Source organism: Oryctolagus cuniculus, chromosome 3, assembly GCF_051225735.1.
Source record: "Oryctolagus cuniculus isolate XC-2025 breed Fujian yellow rabbit chromosome 3, ASM5122573v1, whole genome shotgun sequence".
Classification (NCBI taxonomy): Eukaryota; Metazoa; Chordata; class Mammalia; order Lagomorpha; family Leporidae; genus Oryctolagus; species Oryctolagus cuniculus.
In genome coordinates, this window is record NC_142869.1 from 62,448,701 (window position 1) to 62,469,650 (window position 20,950).

At 44.0% G+C, this 20,950-nt stretch overlaps 1 protein-coding gene across 50 annotated transcripts in view; it reads left to right on the top strand.

The window, feature by feature from the left end:
* The window catches only part of TTN (titin), a 272,404-nt gene that overhangs the window by 220,186 nt on the left and 31,268 nt on the right, over window positions 1–20,950 (top strand). For all 50 annotated transcript variants that reach the window (XM_070070523.2, XM_070070550.2, XM_070070524.2 and 47 more), the window contains 8 exons: window positions 65–352; window positions 518–1,105; window positions 1,198–1,302; window positions 1,666–1,863; window positions 1,953–2,249; window positions 2,343–2,930; window positions 3,021–3,323; window positions 3,436–20,541. In XM_070070523.2, coding sequence (XP_069926624.2) covers window positions 65–352; window positions 518–1,105; window positions 1,198–1,302; window positions 1,666–1,863; window positions 1,953–2,249; window positions 2,343–2,930; window positions 3,021–3,323; window positions 3,436–20,541 — 19,473 coding nt within the window. The remainder of the gene's footprint in view (window positions 1–64; window positions 353–517; window positions 1,106–1,197; window positions 1,303–1,665; window positions 1,864–1,952; window positions 2,250–2,342; window positions 2,931–3,020; window positions 3,324–3,435; window positions 20,542–20,950) is intronic.

The window sequence follows — 20,950 nt, forward strand, 5'->3', positions numbered from 1 at the left end:
AGTGATGCCCTACTTGGCTATCTGAGACTTACACTGACCTTTTGCCCCCCCTTTTTTTTTCCAGAAACCCCTGGACCGGTTGTGGATCTGAAAGTGCTGACTGTAACCAAGTCCTCTTGTAACATTGGCTGGAAAAAGCCTCGCAGTGATGGTGGAAGTCGAATTACTGGCTATGTAGTTGATTTCCTGACTGAAGAAAATAAGTGGCAACGAGTTATGAAATCATTAAGCCTACAATATTCCACAAAAGATCTGAATGAAGGGAAGCAATATACCTTCAGAGTGAGTGCAGAGAATGAAAATGGAGAAGGAACCCCAAGTGAGATCACTGTTGTGGCAAAGGATGATGTTGGTAAGCCTCTACGCATACGCATTCATCTTCATTATCCCTTTATTGTCATCAGAAGGGCACTACTGGCCCTACCCAGAGGGCTATCAAAAAAATTCCTTAAAAATCTATGAAAGAGCTAATTGCCTCATCTTAAAAATAACAATAATTTATTCTGCTGTATTATAGTGGCTCCTGATCTTGACTTAAAGGATCTACCTGATTTGTGCTACTTGGCGAAAGAAAACAGCAACTTCCGTCTAAAGATCCCCATCAAGGGCAAGCCAGCTCCATCAGTAACTTGGAAGAAAGGAGAAGATCCTCTAGCCACTGACACAAGAGTCAGTGTTGAGTCATCTGCAGTTAACACAACTCTTGTAGTATATGATTGCCAAAAATCTGATGCTGGAAAATATACGATCACACTTAAGAATGTTGCTGGCACTAAGGAAGGAACTCTTTCTATAAAAGTCGTTGGCAAGCCTGGCATCCCTACTGGCCCAATCAAATTTGATGAAGTCACAGCAGAAGCCATAACCTTGAAGTGGGGTCCTCCAAAGGATGACGGCGGTTCTGAAATCACCAACTACATCCTAGAGAAGAGAGATTCTGTAAACAACAAGTGGGTCACGTGTGCATCAGCTGTCCAGAAAACCACCTTTAGAGTAACCAGACTTCATGAAGGCATGGAATATACCTTCAGGGTCAGTGCTGAAAATAAATATGGTGTAGGAGAAGGACTGAAATCAGAACCAATTGTTGCTAAGCATCCATTCGGTAAGTATCTCAAAGTCAAAAAAAAATAAAGCAAACATGGTTTTGCAGCAGAGGTTCCTTATATAAATTTTGCATCATCTTCATTTTCCTAGATGTGCCTGATGCTCCCCCACCACCCAATATTGTGGATGTCAGACATGATTCAGTGTCTTTAACTTGGACTGACCCCAGGAAAACGGGTGGCTCTCCAATTACAGGTATCAGTTTGCTCTTACTCCTACAGGTTTTATGTGAATATTCCTACTGAATATTTCCTTAAAAACAAATTGAATGTGTGTTCCTTATTTATAGCACTGTCTGTGCTTGCAATCATGTATTTTTCTTTCAGTACAAATGGCTAGTGTTTAATTTCACAGTGGCAGTATCCATTTTTGTAAGTTAAATTTACTCAATAGAAGAAGCAGTAACTGTGCATGTCCCAAGAGGAGAAAACACCATGGCTAGATGATAAAAGTGTAAACAGCAAGAATGATTATCTGCACAATATGTCCATATATAAATAATTTGATAAAAATATGTTTAATAAGGTTATATTTATACTTTCTTTCTGAATTTTGTAGGGTATCACATTGAGTTTAAGGAAAGAAACAGCCTTTTGTGGAAGAGAGCAAACAAGACTCCCATAAGGATGAAAGACTTTAAAGTGACAGGATTAACTGAAGGTCTTGAATATGAATTCCGAGTTATGGCAATCAATTTAGCAGGTGTGGGCAAGCCAAGCCTGCCATCAGAGCCTGTTGTAGCACTTGATCCAATTGGTAAGTCATTTTACAAAGAAGAACCCCAGTACATTTACTGCATGAAAAAACAAAACATTTGTTTCACTGGTTTTGTTTTTATATTTTAGATCCTCCTGGCAAGCCCGAGGTTATTAATGTTACAAGGAATTCAGTGACTCTCATTTGGACCGAACCCAAATATGATGGTGGTCATAAGTTAACTGGCTATATAGTGGAGAAGCGGGATCTGCCTTCTAAGACCTGGATGAAAGCCAACCACATTAATGTCCCAGACTGTGCCTTTACTGTAACTGATCTTGTTGAGGGCGGAAAATATGAATTCAGGATTAGAGCAAAGAACACAGCAGGTGCGATCAGTGCTCCATCAGAAAGCACAGGAACCATTATTTGCAAGGATGAATACGGTAGGTCAATTTTGCTTTTTATATACACTGTTTAAAAATAGGAAATTATGCTTCATTCCTTTTCTGATTTCAATGTTTTTCTTCTCTTTGCAGAGGCACCAACCATTGTCCTTGATCCCACAATAAAAGATGGGCTCACAATTAAAGCAGGAGACACAATTGTTTTGAATGCCATTAGCATTCTTGGCAAGCCCCTTCCAAAGTCAAGTTGGTCCAAAGCAGGAAAAGACATAAGACCATCAGATATCACACAGATAACTTCAACCCCAACATCTTCCATGCTTACAGTCAAGTACGCCTCTAGGAAAGATGCTGGGGAATACACCATCACTGCTACCAATCCTTTTGGCACGAAGGAGGAACATGTGAGGGTAACAGTCCTCGACGTACCTGGTCCCCCAGGTCCTATTGAGATCAGTAATGTTTCTGCTGAAAAAGCAACACTTACATGGACACCTCCCTTGGAAGATGGCGGCTCACCAATTAAGTCCTATGTTCTTGAGAAGAGAGAAACCAGCCGACTTCTCTGGACAGTGGTTGCTGAAGACATTCAGTCCTGCAGACATGTGGTGACCAAGCTTATCCAAGGAAATGAGTACCTCTTCCGCGTCTCAGCCGTAAATCACTATGGCAAAGGAGAACCGGTACAGTCTGAACCTGTCAAAATGGTAGACAGATTTGGTACGTAGAGCATGTGAGAGAGCTGCTATATACACATTTACAGCAGAGTTCATGACGTCATGAATGCTTATAAATGTCCTTTTCTTCCAGGTCCCCCTGGTCCTCCTGGAAAACCAGAGGTCTCCAACGTCACTAAGAACACTGCCACTGTCAGCTGGAAAAGGCCAACTGATGATGGTGGCAGTGAGATCACAGGATATTACGTAGAAAGGAGAGAAAAGAAAGGCTTGCGATGGGTGAGAGCCACAAAGACGCCAGTTTCCGATCTCAGATGCAAAGTAACTGGATTGCAAGAAGGGAACACCTACGAATTCCGTGTCAGTGCAGAAAACAGAGCAGGGATCGGCCCACCTAGTGACGCTTCAAATTATGTTCTGATGAAAGATGTGGCATGTTAGTATTTCTCTCTTTTAACACCACTCATTCGAGAGCATCAGTATTTCATAGAACTTATCCAAAAGCCAAGCTCGTTAACATACACTTCTGTGGCTTTGTTTCTTTTCAGATCCTCCAGGACCACCTTCAAATGCACGGGTCACTGATACTACCAAGAAATCTGCTTCTTTAGCATGGGGCAAGCCTCATTATGACGGTGGACTTGAAATCACCGGCTATGTTGTAGAGCACCAAAAAGTAGGAGATGAGACCTGGGTAAAAGACACCACAGGCCCTGCACTCAGAATCACTGAATTTGTCGTCCCTGATCTTCATACTAAAGAAAAATATAATTTTAGAATCAGTGCCATCAATGATGCAGGTGTTGGGGAGCCAGCTGTGATTCCAGATGTTGAAATCGTAGAACGGGAAATGGCTCCTGATTTTGAACTGGATGCTGAGCTCCGAAGAACACTGGTCGTTAGAGCAGGACTCAGCATTAGAATTTTTGTGCCAATTAAAGGCCGTCCTGCTCCTGAAGTGACCTGGACCAAAGATGACATCAATCTGAAGACCCGAGCCAACATCGAAAATACAGAATCATTCACTCTTCTGATTATTCCAGAATGTAACAGATATGACACTGGAAAATTTGTGATGACCATTGAAAACCCTGCTGGGAAGAAAAGTGGTTTTGTTAATGTCAGAGTCTTGGATACACCAGGCCCTGTCCTTAATCTGAGGCCTACAGACATCACGAAGGACAGCGTCACCCTGCACTGGGACCTCCCTCTGATAGATGGGGGTTCACGCATAACAAACTATATTGTGGAGAAACGTGAGGCAACAAGGAAATCGTATTCCACAGTCACCACCAAGTGCCACAAGTGTACATATAAAGTTACCGGCCTGTCTGAAGGCTGTGAATACTTCTTCAGGGTGATGGCGGAAAATGAATACGGAATTGGTGAGCCATCAGAAACTAAAGAACCAGTAAAAGCCTCTGAAGCACCTTCCCCACCAGACAGCCTTAACATCATGGACATAACTAAGAGCACCGTCAGCTTGGCCTGGCCTAAACCTAAACATGACGGTGGTAGCAAGATCACCGGCTATGTGATTGAAGCCCAGAGAAAAGGTTCTGACCAGTGGACCCACATCACAACCGTGAAAGGGTTAGAATGTGTTGTGAGGAATCTCACTGAAGGCGAGGAATATACCTTCCAAGTGATGGCTGTGAACAGTGCAGGAAGAAGTGCACCTCGAGAAAGTAGGCCCGTCATAGTCAAGGAGCAGACAATGCTGCCAGAGTTGGACCTCCGGGGCATCTATCAAAAGTTGGTCATCGCCAAAGCTGGGGACAATATCAAAGTCGAAATTCCAGTGCTTGGTCGACCGAAGCCCACAGTGACATGGAAAAAAGGAGACCAGGTTCTTAAGCAGACACAGAGAGTTAATGTTGAAAATACGGCAACTTCAACCATCTTAAATATAAGCGAGTGTGTCAGAAGTGACAGTGGGCCCTATCCATTGACAGCAAAGAACATCGTAGGAGAGGTGGGCGATGTTATCACCATTCAAGTCCATGATATCCCAGGGCCACCTACTGGACCAATCAAATTTGATGAAGTCTCGTCTGATTTTGTAACCTTCTCTTGGGAACCACCTGAGAATGATGGGGGTGTACCAATCAGCAACTATGTCATTGAAATGCGACAGACTGACAGTACTACCTGGGTCGAGTTAGCAACGACTGTTATACGCACTACCTATAAAGCCACTCGCCTCACTACTGGGGTGGAGTATCAATTCCGTGTGAAAGCTCAAAATAGATATGGAGTTGGACCAGGCATCACATCAGCATCTATAGTTGCCAACTATCCATTTAAGGTTCCTGGACCCCCTGGTACCCCTCAGGTAACTGCAGTCACCAAGGATTCCATGACGATTAGCTGGCATGAGCCACTCTCGGATGGTGGAAGCCCCATTTTAGGCTACCATGTTGAAAGAAAAGAACGAAACGGTATTCTCTGGCAGACTGTGAGCAAAGCATTAGTACCAGGCAACATCTTTAAATCAAGTGGACTTACGGATGGCATTGCTTATGAATTCCGAGTGATTGCAGAAAACATGGCAGGCAAAAGCAAGCCAAGCAAGCCATCAGAACCTGTGCTTGCCCTGGATCCCATTGACCCACCTGGGAAACCAATACCTCTAAATATTACTAGACACACAGTGACACTTAAATGGGCTAAGCCTGAATATACCGGAGGCTTTAAAATCACTAGTTACATCGTAGAAAAGAGAGATCTTCCTAATGGACGCTGGCTGAAGGCCAACTTCAGCAACATTTTGGAGAATGAATTTACAGTCAGTGGCCTAACAGAAGATGCTGCATACGAATTCCGTGTGATTGCCAAAAATGCTGCGGGGGCTATCAGTCCACCCTCTGAGCCCTCGGATGCCATCACATGCAGGGATGACGTTGAAGCACCGAGGATACTGGTAGATGTGAGGTTTAAGGACACAGTTATATTAAAGGCAGGTGAAGCATTCAAGCTGGAAGCTGATGTTTCAGGGCGCCCTCCTCCAACCATGGAATGGACCAAGGATGGAAAGGAATTGGAAGGCACAGGAAAATTAGAAATAAAAATTGCAGATTTCTCTACATATCTGATAAACAAGGATTCATCAAGAAGGGATAGTGGTGCTTACATCCTTACAGCAACTAATCCTGGTGGTTTTGCCAAACACATTTTCAATGTCAAAGTTCTCGACAGACCAGGTCCACCCGAAGGACCTTTAGCTGTATCCGAGGTGACCTCAGAGAAGTGTGTCTTATCATGGTTGCCTCCGCTGGATGATGGAGGTGCCAAAATTGAGCATTACATAGTACAGAAACGTGAGACCAGCAGATTGGCATGGACCAATGTAGCCTCAGAAGTCCAAGTAACAAAACTGAAAGTCACTAAACTCTTAAAAGGCAATGAGTACATATTCCGTGTCATGGCTGTAAATAAATATGGAGTTGGAGAGCCACTGGAATCTGAGCCTGTGCTTGCAGTGAATCCTTATGGACCTCCTGACCCACCTAAGAACCCTGAAGTTACAACCATCACTAAAGATTCCATGGTTGTCTGCTGGGGACATCCCGATTCTGATGGTGGAAGCGAAATCATCAATTATATTGTGGAACGGCGTGACAAAGCTGGGCAGCGCTGGGTGAAATGCAACAAGAAAACTGTTACTGATTTAAGATTTAAAGTATCTGGACTGACAGAAGGACATGAATACGAGTTCAGGATTATGGCTGAAAATGCTGCTGGCATTAGTGCACCAAGTGCTACCAGTCCATTTTACAAAGCTTGTGATGCCGTGTTTAAACCTGGCCCACCAGGCAACCCACGTGTCCTAGATACAAGCAGATCATCCATTTCAATTGCTTGGAATAAACCTATCTATGACGGGGGTTCAGAAATCACTGGGTATATGGTTGAGATTGCCCTGCCAGAGGAAGATGAATGGAAGATCGTCACTCCACCAGCTGGGCTCAAAGCAACCTCTTACACCATCACCAACCTTGTAGAGAATCAGGAATATAAAATCCGCATCTACGCCATGAATTCTGAAGGACTTGGGGAACCTGCCCTGGTTCCTGGTACTCCAAAGGCTGAAGACAGAATGCTGCCTCCCGAAATTGAACTGGACGCTGACCTGCGCAAACTTGTTGTCATAAGAGCCTGTTGCACTCTGCGACTTTTTGTTCCCATCAAAGGAAGGCCTGCACCCGAGGTGAAGTGGACCCGGGAACATGGGGAATCGTTGGACAAAGCTAGCATTGAATCCACAAGCTCCTACACCCTGCTTATTGTTGGGAATGTAAACAGATTCGACAGTGGCAAATACATACTAACTGTAGAAAACAGCTCAGGCAGCAAGTCTGCATTTGTCAATGTTAGAGTACTGGATACACCAGGCCCTCCACAGGATCTTAAGGTAAAGGAGGTCACTAAGACATCTGTCACATTGACATGGGATCCCCCTCTCCTTGATGGAGGCTCAAAAATAAAGAATTACATTGTGGAGAAGCGAGAGTCAACAAGAAAAGCCTATTCTACTGTTGCAACAAACTGCCACAAGACCTCCTGGAAGGTAGACCAGCTTCAGGAAGGCAGCAGTTACTATTTTAGGGTTCTTGCAGAAAATGAATATGGCATTGGGCTGCCTGCTGAAACTGCAGAATCTGTGAAAGCATCAGAACGGCCTCTTCCTCCAGGAAAGATAACTCTGGTGGATGTCACAAGAAATAGCGTGTCACTCTCCTGGGAGAAACCAGAGCATGATGGAGGCAGTCGAATCCTGGGCTACATCGTGGAGATGCAAAGCAAAGGCAGTGATAAGTGGGCCACGTGTGCCACAGTGAAAGTCACGGAAGCCACTATAACTGGGCTGATCCAGGGTGAAGAATATTCTTTCCGTGTTTCAGCTCAGAATGAAAAGGGCATCAGTGATCCTCGCCAATTGAGCGTGCCAGTAATTGCCAAAGATCTTGTCATCCCACCAGCCTTCAAACTCCTATTCAATACGTTCACTGTACTAGCAGGTGAAGACCTGAAAATTGACGTTCCATTCATTGGGCGCCCTACACCTACTGTAACCTGGCATAAAGATGATGTACCACTGAAACAAACAACTCGAGTAAATGCAGAGAGCACGGAAAATAGTTCACTACTGTCAATAAAGGAAGCCTGCCGAGAAGATGTTGGCCACTATGTAGTCAAACTGAGCAACTCAGCTGGTGAAGCTACTGAAACCCTTAATGTCATCGTCCTTGACAAACCAGGGCCTCCTACTGGACCAGTTAAAATGGATGAAGTGACAGCAGATAGTATTACGATTTCCTGGGAACCACCAAAGTATGATGGCGGAAGTTCTATCAACAATTACATTGTTGAGAAACGAGACACTTCCACAACCACCTGGCAAATTGTGTCAGCTACAGTTGCAAGGACAACAATAAAGGCTTCCAGATTAAAGACTGGATGTGAATATCAGTTTAGAATTGCAGCTGAAAACAGGTATGGGAAGAGTACCTACCTCAATTCGGAGCCTATTGTAGCCCAGTATCCATTCAAAGTCCCTGGTCCTCCTGGCACACCATTTGTCACACTCTCCTCGAGAGACAGCATGGAAGTGCAATGGAATGAGCCAGTCAATGACGGTGGGAGCAGAGTCATTGGCTATCATCTAGAACGCAAGGAGAGAAATAGCATCCTCTGGGTTAAGCTGAATAAGACACCTATTCCTCAAACCAAGTTTAAGACAACTGGACTGGAAGAAGGCATTGAATATGAATTTAGAGTCTCTGCAGAGAACATTGTGGGTATTGGCAAGCCAAGTAAAGTCTCAGAATGTTATGTAGCTCGTGATCCATGTGACCCACCAGGACGGCCAGAGGCGATCATTGTCACAAGGAATTCTGTGACTCTTCAGTGGAAGAAGCCCACCTATGATGGTGGAAGCAAGATCACTGGTTACGTTGTCGAGAAGAAAGAATTACCTGATGGCCGCTGGATGAAAGCCAGTTTTACAAATATCATGGACACTCAGTTTGAAGTAACCGGCCTGGTTGAAGACCATAGATATGAGTTCCGGGTTATAGCTCGAAACGCTGCAGGAGTGTTTAGTGAGCCGTCAGAGAGCACGGGCGCCATAACAGCAAGAGATGAGATAGATCCACCTCGAATAAGCATGGATCCAAAGTACAAAGACACGATAGTGGTTCACGCTGGTGAGTCATTCAGGATTGATGCAGATATTTATGGCAAACCGATACCAACCACTCAGTGGATTAAAGGTGATCAGGAGCTCTCGAACACAGCTCGACTAGAAATAAAGAGCACGGACTTTGCCACAAGTCTCAGTGTAAAGGATGCATTCCGTGTTGACAGTGGAAATTACGTACTGAAAGCCCAAAATGTGGCAGGAGAGAGATCGGTTACTGTGAATGTCAAGGTTCTTGATAGACCAGGGCCACCTGAAGGACCTATTGTGATATCAGGAGTTACAGCCGAAAAATGCACACTAGCTTGGAAACCGCCACTTCAGGACGGTGGAAGCGACATCATAAATTATATTGTGGAAAGGAGAGAAACCAGCCGCCTTGTTTGGACTGTGGTCGATGCCAATGTGCAAACCCTCAGCTGCAAGGTCACAAAGCTTCTTGAGGGCAACGAATATATTTTCCGTGTAATGGCTGTGAACAAATACGGTGTTGGTGAGCCTCTCGAATCTGAGCCAGTAATCGCCAAGAATCCATTTGTAGTGCCAGATGCCCCAAAAGCTCCAGAAGTCACCACAGTGACCAAGGACTCAATGATTGTGGTATGGGAACGGCCAGCATCTGATGGTGGCAGTGAAATTCTTGGATACGTTCTTGAAAAACGGGATAAGGAAGGCATTAGATGGACAAGATGCCACAAGCGACTGATTGGGGAGTTGCGTTTGAGAGTAACTGGACTCATAGAAAATCACAACTATGAATTCAGAGTCTCAGCTGAGAATGCTGCAGGACTTAGTGAACCAAGCCCTCCTTCTGCTTACCAAAAGGCTTGTGATCCTATTTACAAACCTGGACCTCCAAACAACCCCAAAGTCATGGATATTACCAGATCTTCAGTTTTCCTTTCTTGGAGCAAACCAATCTATGATGGAGGCTGTGAAATCCAAGGATACATTGTTGAAAAATGTGATGTGAGTGTTGGCGAATGGACAATGTGTACTCCACCAACTGGAATCAATAAAACAAATATAGAAGTAGAGAAGCTGTTGGAAAAACATGAATACAACTTCCGTATCTGCGCTGTGAATAAAGCTGGAGTCGGTGACCATGCTGATGTCCCTGGACCCGTTATAGTTGAAGAAAAACTGGAAGCACCAGACATTGACCTGGACCTCGAACTCAGGAAAATTATAAATATAAGGGCTGGTGGCTCCTTAAGGTTATTTGTTCCTATAAAGGGTCGTCCTACTCCAGAAGTTAAATGGGGGAAGGTGGATGGTGAAATCCGAGATGCAGCGATAATTGACAGCACCAGCAGTTTCACCTCTCTTGTTCTTGACAATGTCAACCGATATGATAGTGGAAAATACACGCTCACATTAGAAAACAGCAGTGGAACAAAGTCTGCCTTTGTTACTGTGAGAGTCCTGGACACACCAAGTCCACCTGTTAACCTGAAAGTCACGGAAATCACCAAAGACTCCGTATCGATTACCTGGGAACCTCCTCTGTTGGATGGGGGATCCAAAATTAAAAATTACATTGTTGAGAAACGCGAAGCCACAAGAAAATCTTATGCAGCTGTTGTCACAAACTGCCATAAGAGTTCTTGGAAAATCGATCAGCTCCAAGAGGGTTGCAGTTATTACTTCAGAGTCACAGCTGAGAACGAGTATGGTATCGGCCTTCCTGCCCGCACTGCTGATCCAATTAAGGTTGCAGAAGTCCCACAGCCTCCAGGAAAAATCACTGTAGATGATGTCACCAGAAACAGTGTCTCTCTGAGTTGGACAAAGCCCGAACATGACGGTGGCAGTAAAATCATTCAATACATTGTGGAAATGCAAGCTAAACACAGTGAGAAATGGTCAGAGTGTGCGCGAGTAAAGTCCCTTGAAGCAGTAATTACCAACCTAACTCAAGGAGAAGAATATCTCTTTAGAGTCGTTGCTGTAAATGAAAAGGGGAGAAGTGATCCTAGGTCCCTTGCAGTTCCAATAGTTGCCAAAGATCTGGTCATTGAGCCCGATGTAAAACCAGCATTCAGCAGTTACAGTGTACAGGTTGGCCAAGATTTGAAAATAGAAGTGCCAATTTCTGGACGTCCCAAGCCAACCATTACCTGGACTAAAGATGGTCTTCCACTGAAGCAGACCACAAGAATCAATGTTGCTGATTCACTTGACCTCACCACACTCAGTATTAAAGAAACCCATAAGGATGATAGTGGGCACTATGGAATCACAGTTGCCAACGTTGTTGGTCAGAAAACCGCATCCATAGAAATTATCACTCTAGATAAACCTGATCCTCCAAAAGGACCTGTTAAATTTGATGAAGTCAGTGCTGAAAGTATTACATTATCTTGGAACCCTCCATTATACACAGGGGGCTGCCAGATCACCAACTACATTGTTCATAAAAGAGATACAACCACCACAGTATGGGATGTTGTTTCTGCTACTGTTGCTAGAACCACACTCAAAGTGACCAAACTGAAAACTGGTACAGAGTACCAATTCAGAATATTTGCTGAAAACCGATATGGACAAAGCTTTGCCTTGGACTCTGAACCAATTGTAGCTCAATATCCCTACAAAGAACCAGGCCCTCCAGGCACACCATTTGTTACAGCCACTTCGAAAGACTCCATGGTCGTACAGTGGCATGAGCCGATCAACAATGGTGGAAGCCCTATCATAGGTTATCACCTGGAGAGAAAGGAAAGAAATAGTATTCTGTGGACGAAAGTCAACAAAAGTATTATTCATGACACACAGTTTAAAGCACTGAACCTTGAAGAAGGCATTGAGTACGAATTCAGAGTTTATGCTGAAAATATTGTTGGCGTGGGCAAAGCAAGCAAGAATTCTGAATGCTATGTAGCCAGAGACCCCTGTGACCCACCAGGAACCCCAGAAGCAATAATAGTTAAAAGAAATGAAATCACTTTACAATGGACCAAACCTGTATACGACGGTGGAAGCATGATCACAGGTTACATCGTAGAAAAACGTGATTTGCCTGAGGGTCGCTGGATGAAAGCCAGCTTCACCAATGTCATCGAAACTCAATTTACTGTGTCAGGCCTTACTGAAGATCAAAGATATGAATTCAGAGTCATTGCAAAGAATGCAGCTGGTACAATGAGTAAACCCTCTGATAGTACTGGACCAATAACTGCCAAGGATGAGGTCGAGCTCCCAAGAATTTCAATGGATCCAAAATTCAGAGACACAATTGTGGTAAACGCTGGAGAAACATTCAGGCTCGAGGCTGATGTCCATGGAAAGCCCCTACCCACCATTGAATGGTTAAGAGGTGATAAGGAAGTTGAAGAATCTGCTAGGTGTGAAATAAAGAACACAGATTTCAAGGCTTTACTTATTGTAAAGGATGCTATTAGAATTGATGGTGGACAGTATATCTTAAGAGCCTCCAATGTTGCAGGTTCTAAGTCATTCCCTGTAAATGTAAAAGTATTAGATAGACCAGGACCTCCAGAAGGGCCAGTCCAGGTTACTGGAGTCACCTGTGAAAAATGCACTTTAACATGGTCTCCACCACTTCAAGATGGTGGTAGTGACATCTCTCACTACGTTGTTGAAAAGCGAGAAACCAGTCGACTCGCATGGACTGTTGTTGCTTCGGAAGTCGTGACCAATTCTCTGAAAATTACCAAACTCCTAGAAGGGAACGAATATATTTTCCGCATAATGGCTGTCAACAAGTATGGGGTTGGAGAGCCTTTGGAATCTGCACCAGTACTGATGAAAAATCCATTTGTGGTTCCTGGGCCACCAAAAAGCTTGGAAGTCACAAACATTGCCAAGGACTCTATGACCGTCTGTTGGAACCGTCCAGACAGTGATGGTGGGAGTGAGATTACTGGTTACATTGTAGAGAAGAGAGACAGAAGTGGCATTCGATGGATAAAATGCAATAAACGCCGTGTTACAGACTTGCGTTTCAGAGTAACAGGATTAACAGAAGATCACGAGTATGAATTCAGAGTCTCCGCAGAAAATGCTGCTGGAGTTGGAGAACCAAGCCCAGCTACAGTTTATTATAAGGCTTGTGACCCTGTCTTCAAACCTGGACCACCCACTAACGCACACGTTGTAGATACCACTAAAAATTCAATTACTCTGGCCTGGGGCAAACCCATCTATGATGGTGGCAGTGAGGTCCTGGGATACATCATAGAAATCTGTAAAGCAGACGAGGAAGAATGGCAAATAGTTACCCCACAGACTGGACTGAAAGCCAATCGCTTTGAAATTTCAAAACTCATTGAACACCAAGAGTACAAAATAAGAGTGTGTGCCCTGAACAAAGTTGGTTTAGGTGAGGCTGCTTCAGTTCCTGGTACTGTGAAACCAGAAGATAAACTTGAAGCACCTGAACTTGATCTTGACTCTGAATTAAGGAAAGGAATTGTTGTCAGAGCTGGTGGATCTGCCAGGATTCACATTCCATTCAAAGGTCGTCCAACACCAGATATTACTTGGTCTCGAGAAGAAGGTGAATTCACAGACAAGGTCCAGGTTGAAAAGGGAGTAAACTTTACCCAACTGTCAATCGATAACTGTGATAGAAATGATGCTGGAAAATACATCGTCAAGTTAGAAAACAGCAGTGGAACCAAGACTGCTTTTGTAACTGTGAAAGTTCTTGACACTCCAGGACCACCCCAGAATTTGGCAGTCAAAGAAGTGAAGAAAGATTCTGCCGTTCTGGTATGGGAACCACCCATCATTGATGGGGGAGCAAAGGTCAAGAACTATGTTATTGACAAACGTGAGTCAACAAGAAAAGCGTATGCTAATGTGAGCAGTAAATGCAACAAAACAAGCTTTAAAGTTGAGAATCTTACAGAAGGAGCCATTTATTACTTTAGAGTGATGGCTGAAAATGAATTTGGGGTTGGCGTTCCGGTGGAAACCGTTGATGCCGTGAAAGCTGCTGAACCTCCTTCCCCACCAGGAAAGGTGACACTCACTGACGTATCCCAGACCAGTGCATCGCTCATGTGGGAGAAACCTGAACATGATGGTGGTAGCAGAGTCCTAGGGTATGTTGTTGAAATGCAGCCCAAGGGAACTGAAAAATGGAGTGTTGTGGCTGAATCCAAAGTCTGCAATGCAGTTGTTACTGGTTTGAGTTCTGGACACGAATACCAGTTCCGGGTGAAGGCTTACAATGAGAAAGGGAAAAGTGATCCAAGAGTACTTGGTGTTCCTGTCATAGCCAAGGACTTGACTATACAGCCCAGCTTTAAGTTACCATTTAACACATACAGTGTACAAGCTGGAGAAGATCTTAAAATAGAAATTCCAGTGATAGGCCGGCCAAGACCTGAAATTTCTTGGGTCAAAGATGGTGAACCTCTGAGACAGACAACAAGAGTAAATGTTGAAGAAACGGCTACTTCAACAATTTTGCACATTAAAGAAAGCAGCAAAGATGATTTTGGAAAGTACACCATTACGGCAACAAACAGTGCAGGCACGGCAACAGAAAACCTCAGCGTTATTGTTTTGGAAAAGCCTGGACCTCCAGTTGGGCCAGTTCGCTTTGATGAAATTAGCGCCGACTTTGTGGTTCTATCTTGGGAACCTCCAGCTTACACTGGTGGCTGCCAGATAAGCAACTACATTGTAGAGAAGCGAGACACCACCACCACCACCTGGCACATTGTATCAGCCACAGTCGCAAGGACAACAATTAAAGTAACCAAACTAAAAACAGGCTCTGAGTACCAGTTCAGAATTTATGCTGAGAACAGGTATGGAAAAAGTACTTCCCTGGACTCTAAACCAGTTATTGTACAATATCCATTTAAAGAACCTGGACCACCGGGAACTCCTTTTGTAACATCAGTCTCCAGAGATCAGATGCTTGTGCAATGGCATGAGCCAGTTAATGACGGAGGCAGCAAAGTTCTTGGCTACCATCTTGAACAGAAGGAAAAGAACAGCATTCTATGGGTCAAGGTAAATAAGACCCTCATTCAAGACACCAAATTCAAGACAACTGGGCTTGATGAAGGACTTGAGTATGAGTTCAAAGTTTCTGCTGAAAACATCGTTGGCATTGGCAAGCCTAGCAAAGTGTCCGAATGCTTTGTTGCACGTGATCCATGTGATCCACCTGGTCGTCCTGAAGCCATTGTCATTACAAGAAACAATGTCACACTGAAATGGAAGAAACCTGCCTATGATGGTGGTAGCAAAATAACAGGTTATATCGTAGAAAAGAAAGATCTACCTGATGGCCGTTGGATGAAAGCCAGTTTTACCAATGTATTAGAGACCGAATTTACAGTGAGTGGACTTGTAGAAGACCAGAGATACGAATTTAGAGTAATTGCAAGAAATGCAGCTGGCAACTTAAGTGAACCATCTGAAAGTAGTGGAGCCATTACTGCTAGAGATGAAATTGATGCACCAAATGCCTCACTGGATCCAAAATATAAAGACGTCATTGTTGTTCACGCTGGGGAGACTTTTGTTCTAGAAGCTGATATCCGCGGCAAACCTATACCCGATGTTGTTTGGCTGAAAGATGGGAAGGAGCTTGAAGAAACAACTGCCAGGATGGAAATTAAGTCCACTATTCAGAAAACAACTCTTGTTGTCAAAGATTGCATACGGACAGATGGAGGACAGTATGTTCTGAAACTCAGCAATGTCGGTGGTACCAAGTCCATACCAATCACTGTAAAGGTACTCGACAGGCCAGGACCACCCGAGGGGCCTCTGAAGGTTTCTGGAGTTACTGCAGAGAAGTGTTACCTGGCATGGAACCCTCCTCTGCAAGATGGGGGTGCTAGTATTTCACATTACATCATTGAAAAGAGAGAGACGAGCAGACTTTCCTGGACCCAGGTTTCGACTGAAGTACAGGCCCTCAACTACAAAGTCACTAAACTTCTGCCTGGTAACGAGTACATATTCCGTGTCATGGCTGTGAATAAATACGGAATAGGAGAGCCCCTGGAATCTGAGCCTGTTATAGCCTGTAATCCTTATAAGCCACCTGGTCCTCCATCAACACCGGAAGCTTCAGCAATCACCAAAGATTCTATGGTAGTAACATGGGCACGCCCAGTGGATGATGGAGGAGCTGAAATTGAAGGCTACATTCTGGAAAAACGAGACAAGGAAGGCGTTAGATGGACCAAATGCAACAAGAAAACACTTACAGATCTCCGGTTCAGGGTAACTGGCCTTACTGAGGGCCATTCCTATGAATTCCGAGTTGCCGCGGAAAATGCAGCTGGTGTGGGTGAGCCTAGTGAGCCATCTGTTTTCTATCGTGCATGTGACACCTTGTACCCACCAGGTCCACCAAGCAATCCAAAAGTGACAGACACATCGAGATCTTCAGTCTCCCTGGCTTGGAGTAAGCCAATTTATGATGGTGGCGCACCTGTTAAAGGCTATGTTATTGAGGCTAAAGAGGCAGCTGCTGATGAATGGACAACCTGCACTCCACCAACAGGAGTACAAGGAAAGCAGTTCACAGTGACCAAGCTTAAAGAAAATACCGAATATAATTTCCGTATTTGTGCCTTCAATTCTGAAGGTGTAGGTGAACCTGCCACTATCCCTGGTTCAGTTGTTGCTCAGGAAAGGGTAGAGCCACCAGAAATAGAACTTGATGCTGATCTCAGAAAGGTGGTCATTCTGCGTGCAAGTGCTACTTTACGCTTATTTGTCACTATCAAAGGTCGACCAGAACCTGAAGTTAAATGGGAGAAAGCTGAAGGCATTCTCACTGACAGAGCCCAGATTGAGGTGACCAGCTCATATACAATGTTGGTCATCGACAACGTTACCAGATTTGACAGTGGTCGGTATAATCTGACATTAGAAAATAACAGTGGCTCCAAAACAGCTTTTGTCAACGTCAGAGTTCTTGACTCACCAAGTGCCCCTGTGAATTTGACTGTAAAAGAAGTGAAGAAAGACTCGGTAATATTGTCCTGGGAACCACCACTTATTGATGGTGGAGCTAAGATTACAAACTACATCGTTGAAAAACGAGAAACTACAAGAAAAGCCTATGCTACCGTTACAAACAACTGCACTAAGAATACATTCAAAATTGAAAACCTACAAGAAGGATGTTCTTACTACTTCCGAGTTTTGGCTTCCAACGAATATGGGATTGGCTTGCCAGCTGAAACAACTGAACCCGTTAAAGTGTCTGAACCGCCCCTCCCACCTGGAAGAGTAACTCTTGTTGATGTGACCCGTAATACAGCTATAATTAAGTGGGAGAAACCAGAAAGTGACGGTGGCAGCAAAATCACTGGCTATGTAGTCGAAATGCAGACTAAAGGAAGTGAAAAATGGAGCATGTGCACACAGGTTAAGACGCTAGAAGCAACTATATCTGGCTTAACTGCAGGAGAAGAGTATGTCTTCAGAGTCTCTGCAGTTAATGAAAAAGGAAGAAGCGACCCAAGACAACTTGGAGTGCCAGTGATTGCAAGGGATATTGAAATAAAGCCTTCAGTTGAGCTTCCTTTCCATACTTTCAATGTAAAGGCTAGAGACCAACTTAAGATTGATGTACCATTCAAAGGCAGACCTCAAGCTACTGTAAGCTGGAAAAAAGATGGTCAGACTCTTAGAGAAACAACTAGAGTCAATGTTTCTTCTTCAAAGACAGTAACATCACTGACTATTAAGGAAGCCTCAAGGGAAGATGTTGGAACTTATGAACTAACTGTTTCAAACAGCGCTGGATCCTTAACAGTTCCTATTACTGTAGTTGTCCTTGACAAACCAGGACCACTAGGACCTATCCACATTGATGAGGTTAGTTGTGACAATGTAACCATTTCTTGGACTCCTCCAGAATATGACGGTGGTTGCCAAATTAGCAACTACATCGTTGAGAAGAGAGAAACCACTTCTACAACATGGCACGTGGTCTCACAAGCAGTTGCAAGAACATCCATTAAAATAGTCCGTCTGACAACAGGAAGTGAGTATCAGTTCCGTGTCTGTGCGGAAAACCGCTACGGAAAGAGCTCCTACAGTGAATCTTCAGCTATCGTTGCAGAGTATCCATTCAGTCCTCCAGGTCCTCCTGGTACCCCTAAAGTTGTTCATGCCACAAAGTCCACCATGGTCGTAAGCTGGCAGGTGCCAGTTAACGATGGAGGAAGTCGAGTCATTGGCTATCACCTTGAATATAAAGAAAGAAGCAGCATTCTTTGGTCGAAAGCAAATAAGATCCTCATTGCTGATACTCAGATGAAGGTCTCTGGTCTTGATGAAGGACTGATGTATGAGTATCGTGTATATGCTGAGAATATTGCTGGGATCGGTAAATGCAGTAAGTCTTGTGAACCAGTCCCTGCCAGAGATCCTTGTGACCCTCCGGGACAACCTGAAGTCACAAATATCACGAGAAAATCAGTGTCACTTAAATGGTCTAAACCACATTATGATGGTGGAGCTAAGATCACAGGATACATTATTGAACGTAGAGAACTACCAGATGGCCGCTGGCTGAAGTGCAACTTTACTAACGTACAGGAAACATTCTTTGAGGTAACTGAACTAACTGAAGATCAGCGCTATGAATTCCGAGTTTTTGCAAGGAATGCCGCTGATTCAGTTAGCGAACCATCAGAATCCACCGGACCTATTACAGTTAAAGACGATGTTGAGGCTCCAAGAATTATGATGGATGTCAAGTTCCGAGATGTCATTGTTGTCAAAGCTGGAGAAGTCCTTAAGATAGATGCAGACGTTGCAGGCCGACCTTTGCCGGTCATCTCCTGGGCCAAGGATGGTGTAGAAATTGAAGAAAGAGCAAGAACAGAAATTGTTTCAACAGACAACCACACTGTGCTAACAGTAAAGGACTGTGTAAGACGTGACACTGGGCAGTATGTACTCACAGTCAAGAATGTTGCCGGAACTCGATCTATGGCAGTGAACTGTAAGGTACTTGATAAGCCTGGCCCACCAGCAGGACCACTTGAAATAAATGGCCTCACTTCTGAGAAATGCTCTCTTTCCTGGGGACGTCCCCAAGAAGATGGTGGTGCTGATATTGACTATTACATCGTAGAAAAACGTGAAACAAGCCGTCTCGCGTGGACAATATGTGAAGGAGAGTTAAGGACGACATCCTGTAAAGTAACGAAGTTACTCAAAGGCAATGAGTACATATTTAGAGTAACCGGTGTTAACAAATACGGTGTTGGTGAGTCCCTGGAGAGTGTGGCTGTGAAGGCGCTGGATCCGTTTACAGTTCCAAGTCCACCCACATCTTTGGAAATTACATCTGTGACCAAAGATTCCATGACCCTTTGCTGGTCCAGACCTGAGAGTGACGGAGGCAGTGAAATCTCCGGATATATCATCGAAAGACGGGAGAAAAACAGCCTGCGGTGGGTGCGTGTAAACAAAAAACCAGTTTATGATCTGAGAGTGAAAGCAACAGGACTTCGGGAAGGATGTGAATATGAATATCAGGTTTATGCTGAAAATGCTGCTGGCCTAAGTCTTCCGAGTGAAACCTCTCCCTTAATTCGGGCACAAGACCCAGTGTTCTTACCTTCTCCTCCATCTAAACCCAAAATCGTGGACTCGGGCAAAACCAGCATAACTATTGGCTGGGTGAAGCCCTTGTTTGACGGTGGTGCCCCAGTAACTGGATACACCGTGGAATACAAGACATCTGATGAAACAGACTGGAAAACTGCCATTCAGAGCCTAAGAGGCACAGAATATACCATCAGTGGACTAACGACAGGAGCTGAATATGTTTTCAGAGTAAGATCTGTCAATAAGGTCGGTGCTAGTGATCCCAGTGAGAGCTCCGACCCTCAGGTAGCAAAGGAAAGGGAAGAAGAACCTGTATTTGATATTGACAGTGAAATGAGGAAGACCTTGATTGTCAAGGCTGGTTCTTCGTTTACCATGACTGTGCCTTTCCGAGGAAGACCGGTACCCAGTGTCCTGTGGAGCAAACCAGACTCTGACCTCCGCACGAGAGCCTACATCGATTCCACAGACTCTCGGACATCACTCACCATTGAAAATGCCAACAGAAGTGATTCTGGAAAATACACTTTAACAATTCAGAACGTCCTTAGTGCTGCTTCACTGACCTTCGTTGTCAAAGTGCTAGATTCCCCAGGTCCTCCAGCTGCTATTTCTGTACAAGATGTAACCAAAGAGTCTGCAGTGTTATCCTGGGATGTTCCTGAAAACGATGGTGGGGCACCAGTGAAAAACTACCACATAGAAAAACGTGAAGCCAGCAAGAAAGCTTGGGTCTCTGTGACCAACAACTGTAACCGCCTCTCCTACAAAGTTACCAGCTTACAAGAGGGGGCTATTTACTACTTCAGAGTCTCTGGAGAAAACGAGTTTGGTGTTGGCATCCCTGCTGAAACAAAGGAAGGAGTAAAAATAACAGGTACGTTTTAAGAACAAGGAAAATCAGTATTAATTTCATTACAGAGTGTGAATCACTCTGATCAGTCATTATTTAATCTTAAATGCTTTGGTTTATACCCTGAAATATTCACACTACAGCACATCTCTAGTAGACAAAGTTTTTTAGTGATTACAAAAATAGATATTTGTGTAACTAGAAATTCAACATAAATTGAAATTAAGTATAATTGAATATAACTGAATATCTATGCATGTGCAGAAACCATTATGATGAAGTTTCTTGCAAGATTTTGTATCTTATTCTTCCTTTCCATGCACATGGATTTGAGATAAGTCTTATTTATTCTCGTCACTTGAAATTTAATTTGAATGTGAACGCTATAGTATGTAACAATGTAGCTTGTATAAGCTTTGGTTGGCTCAGGAAC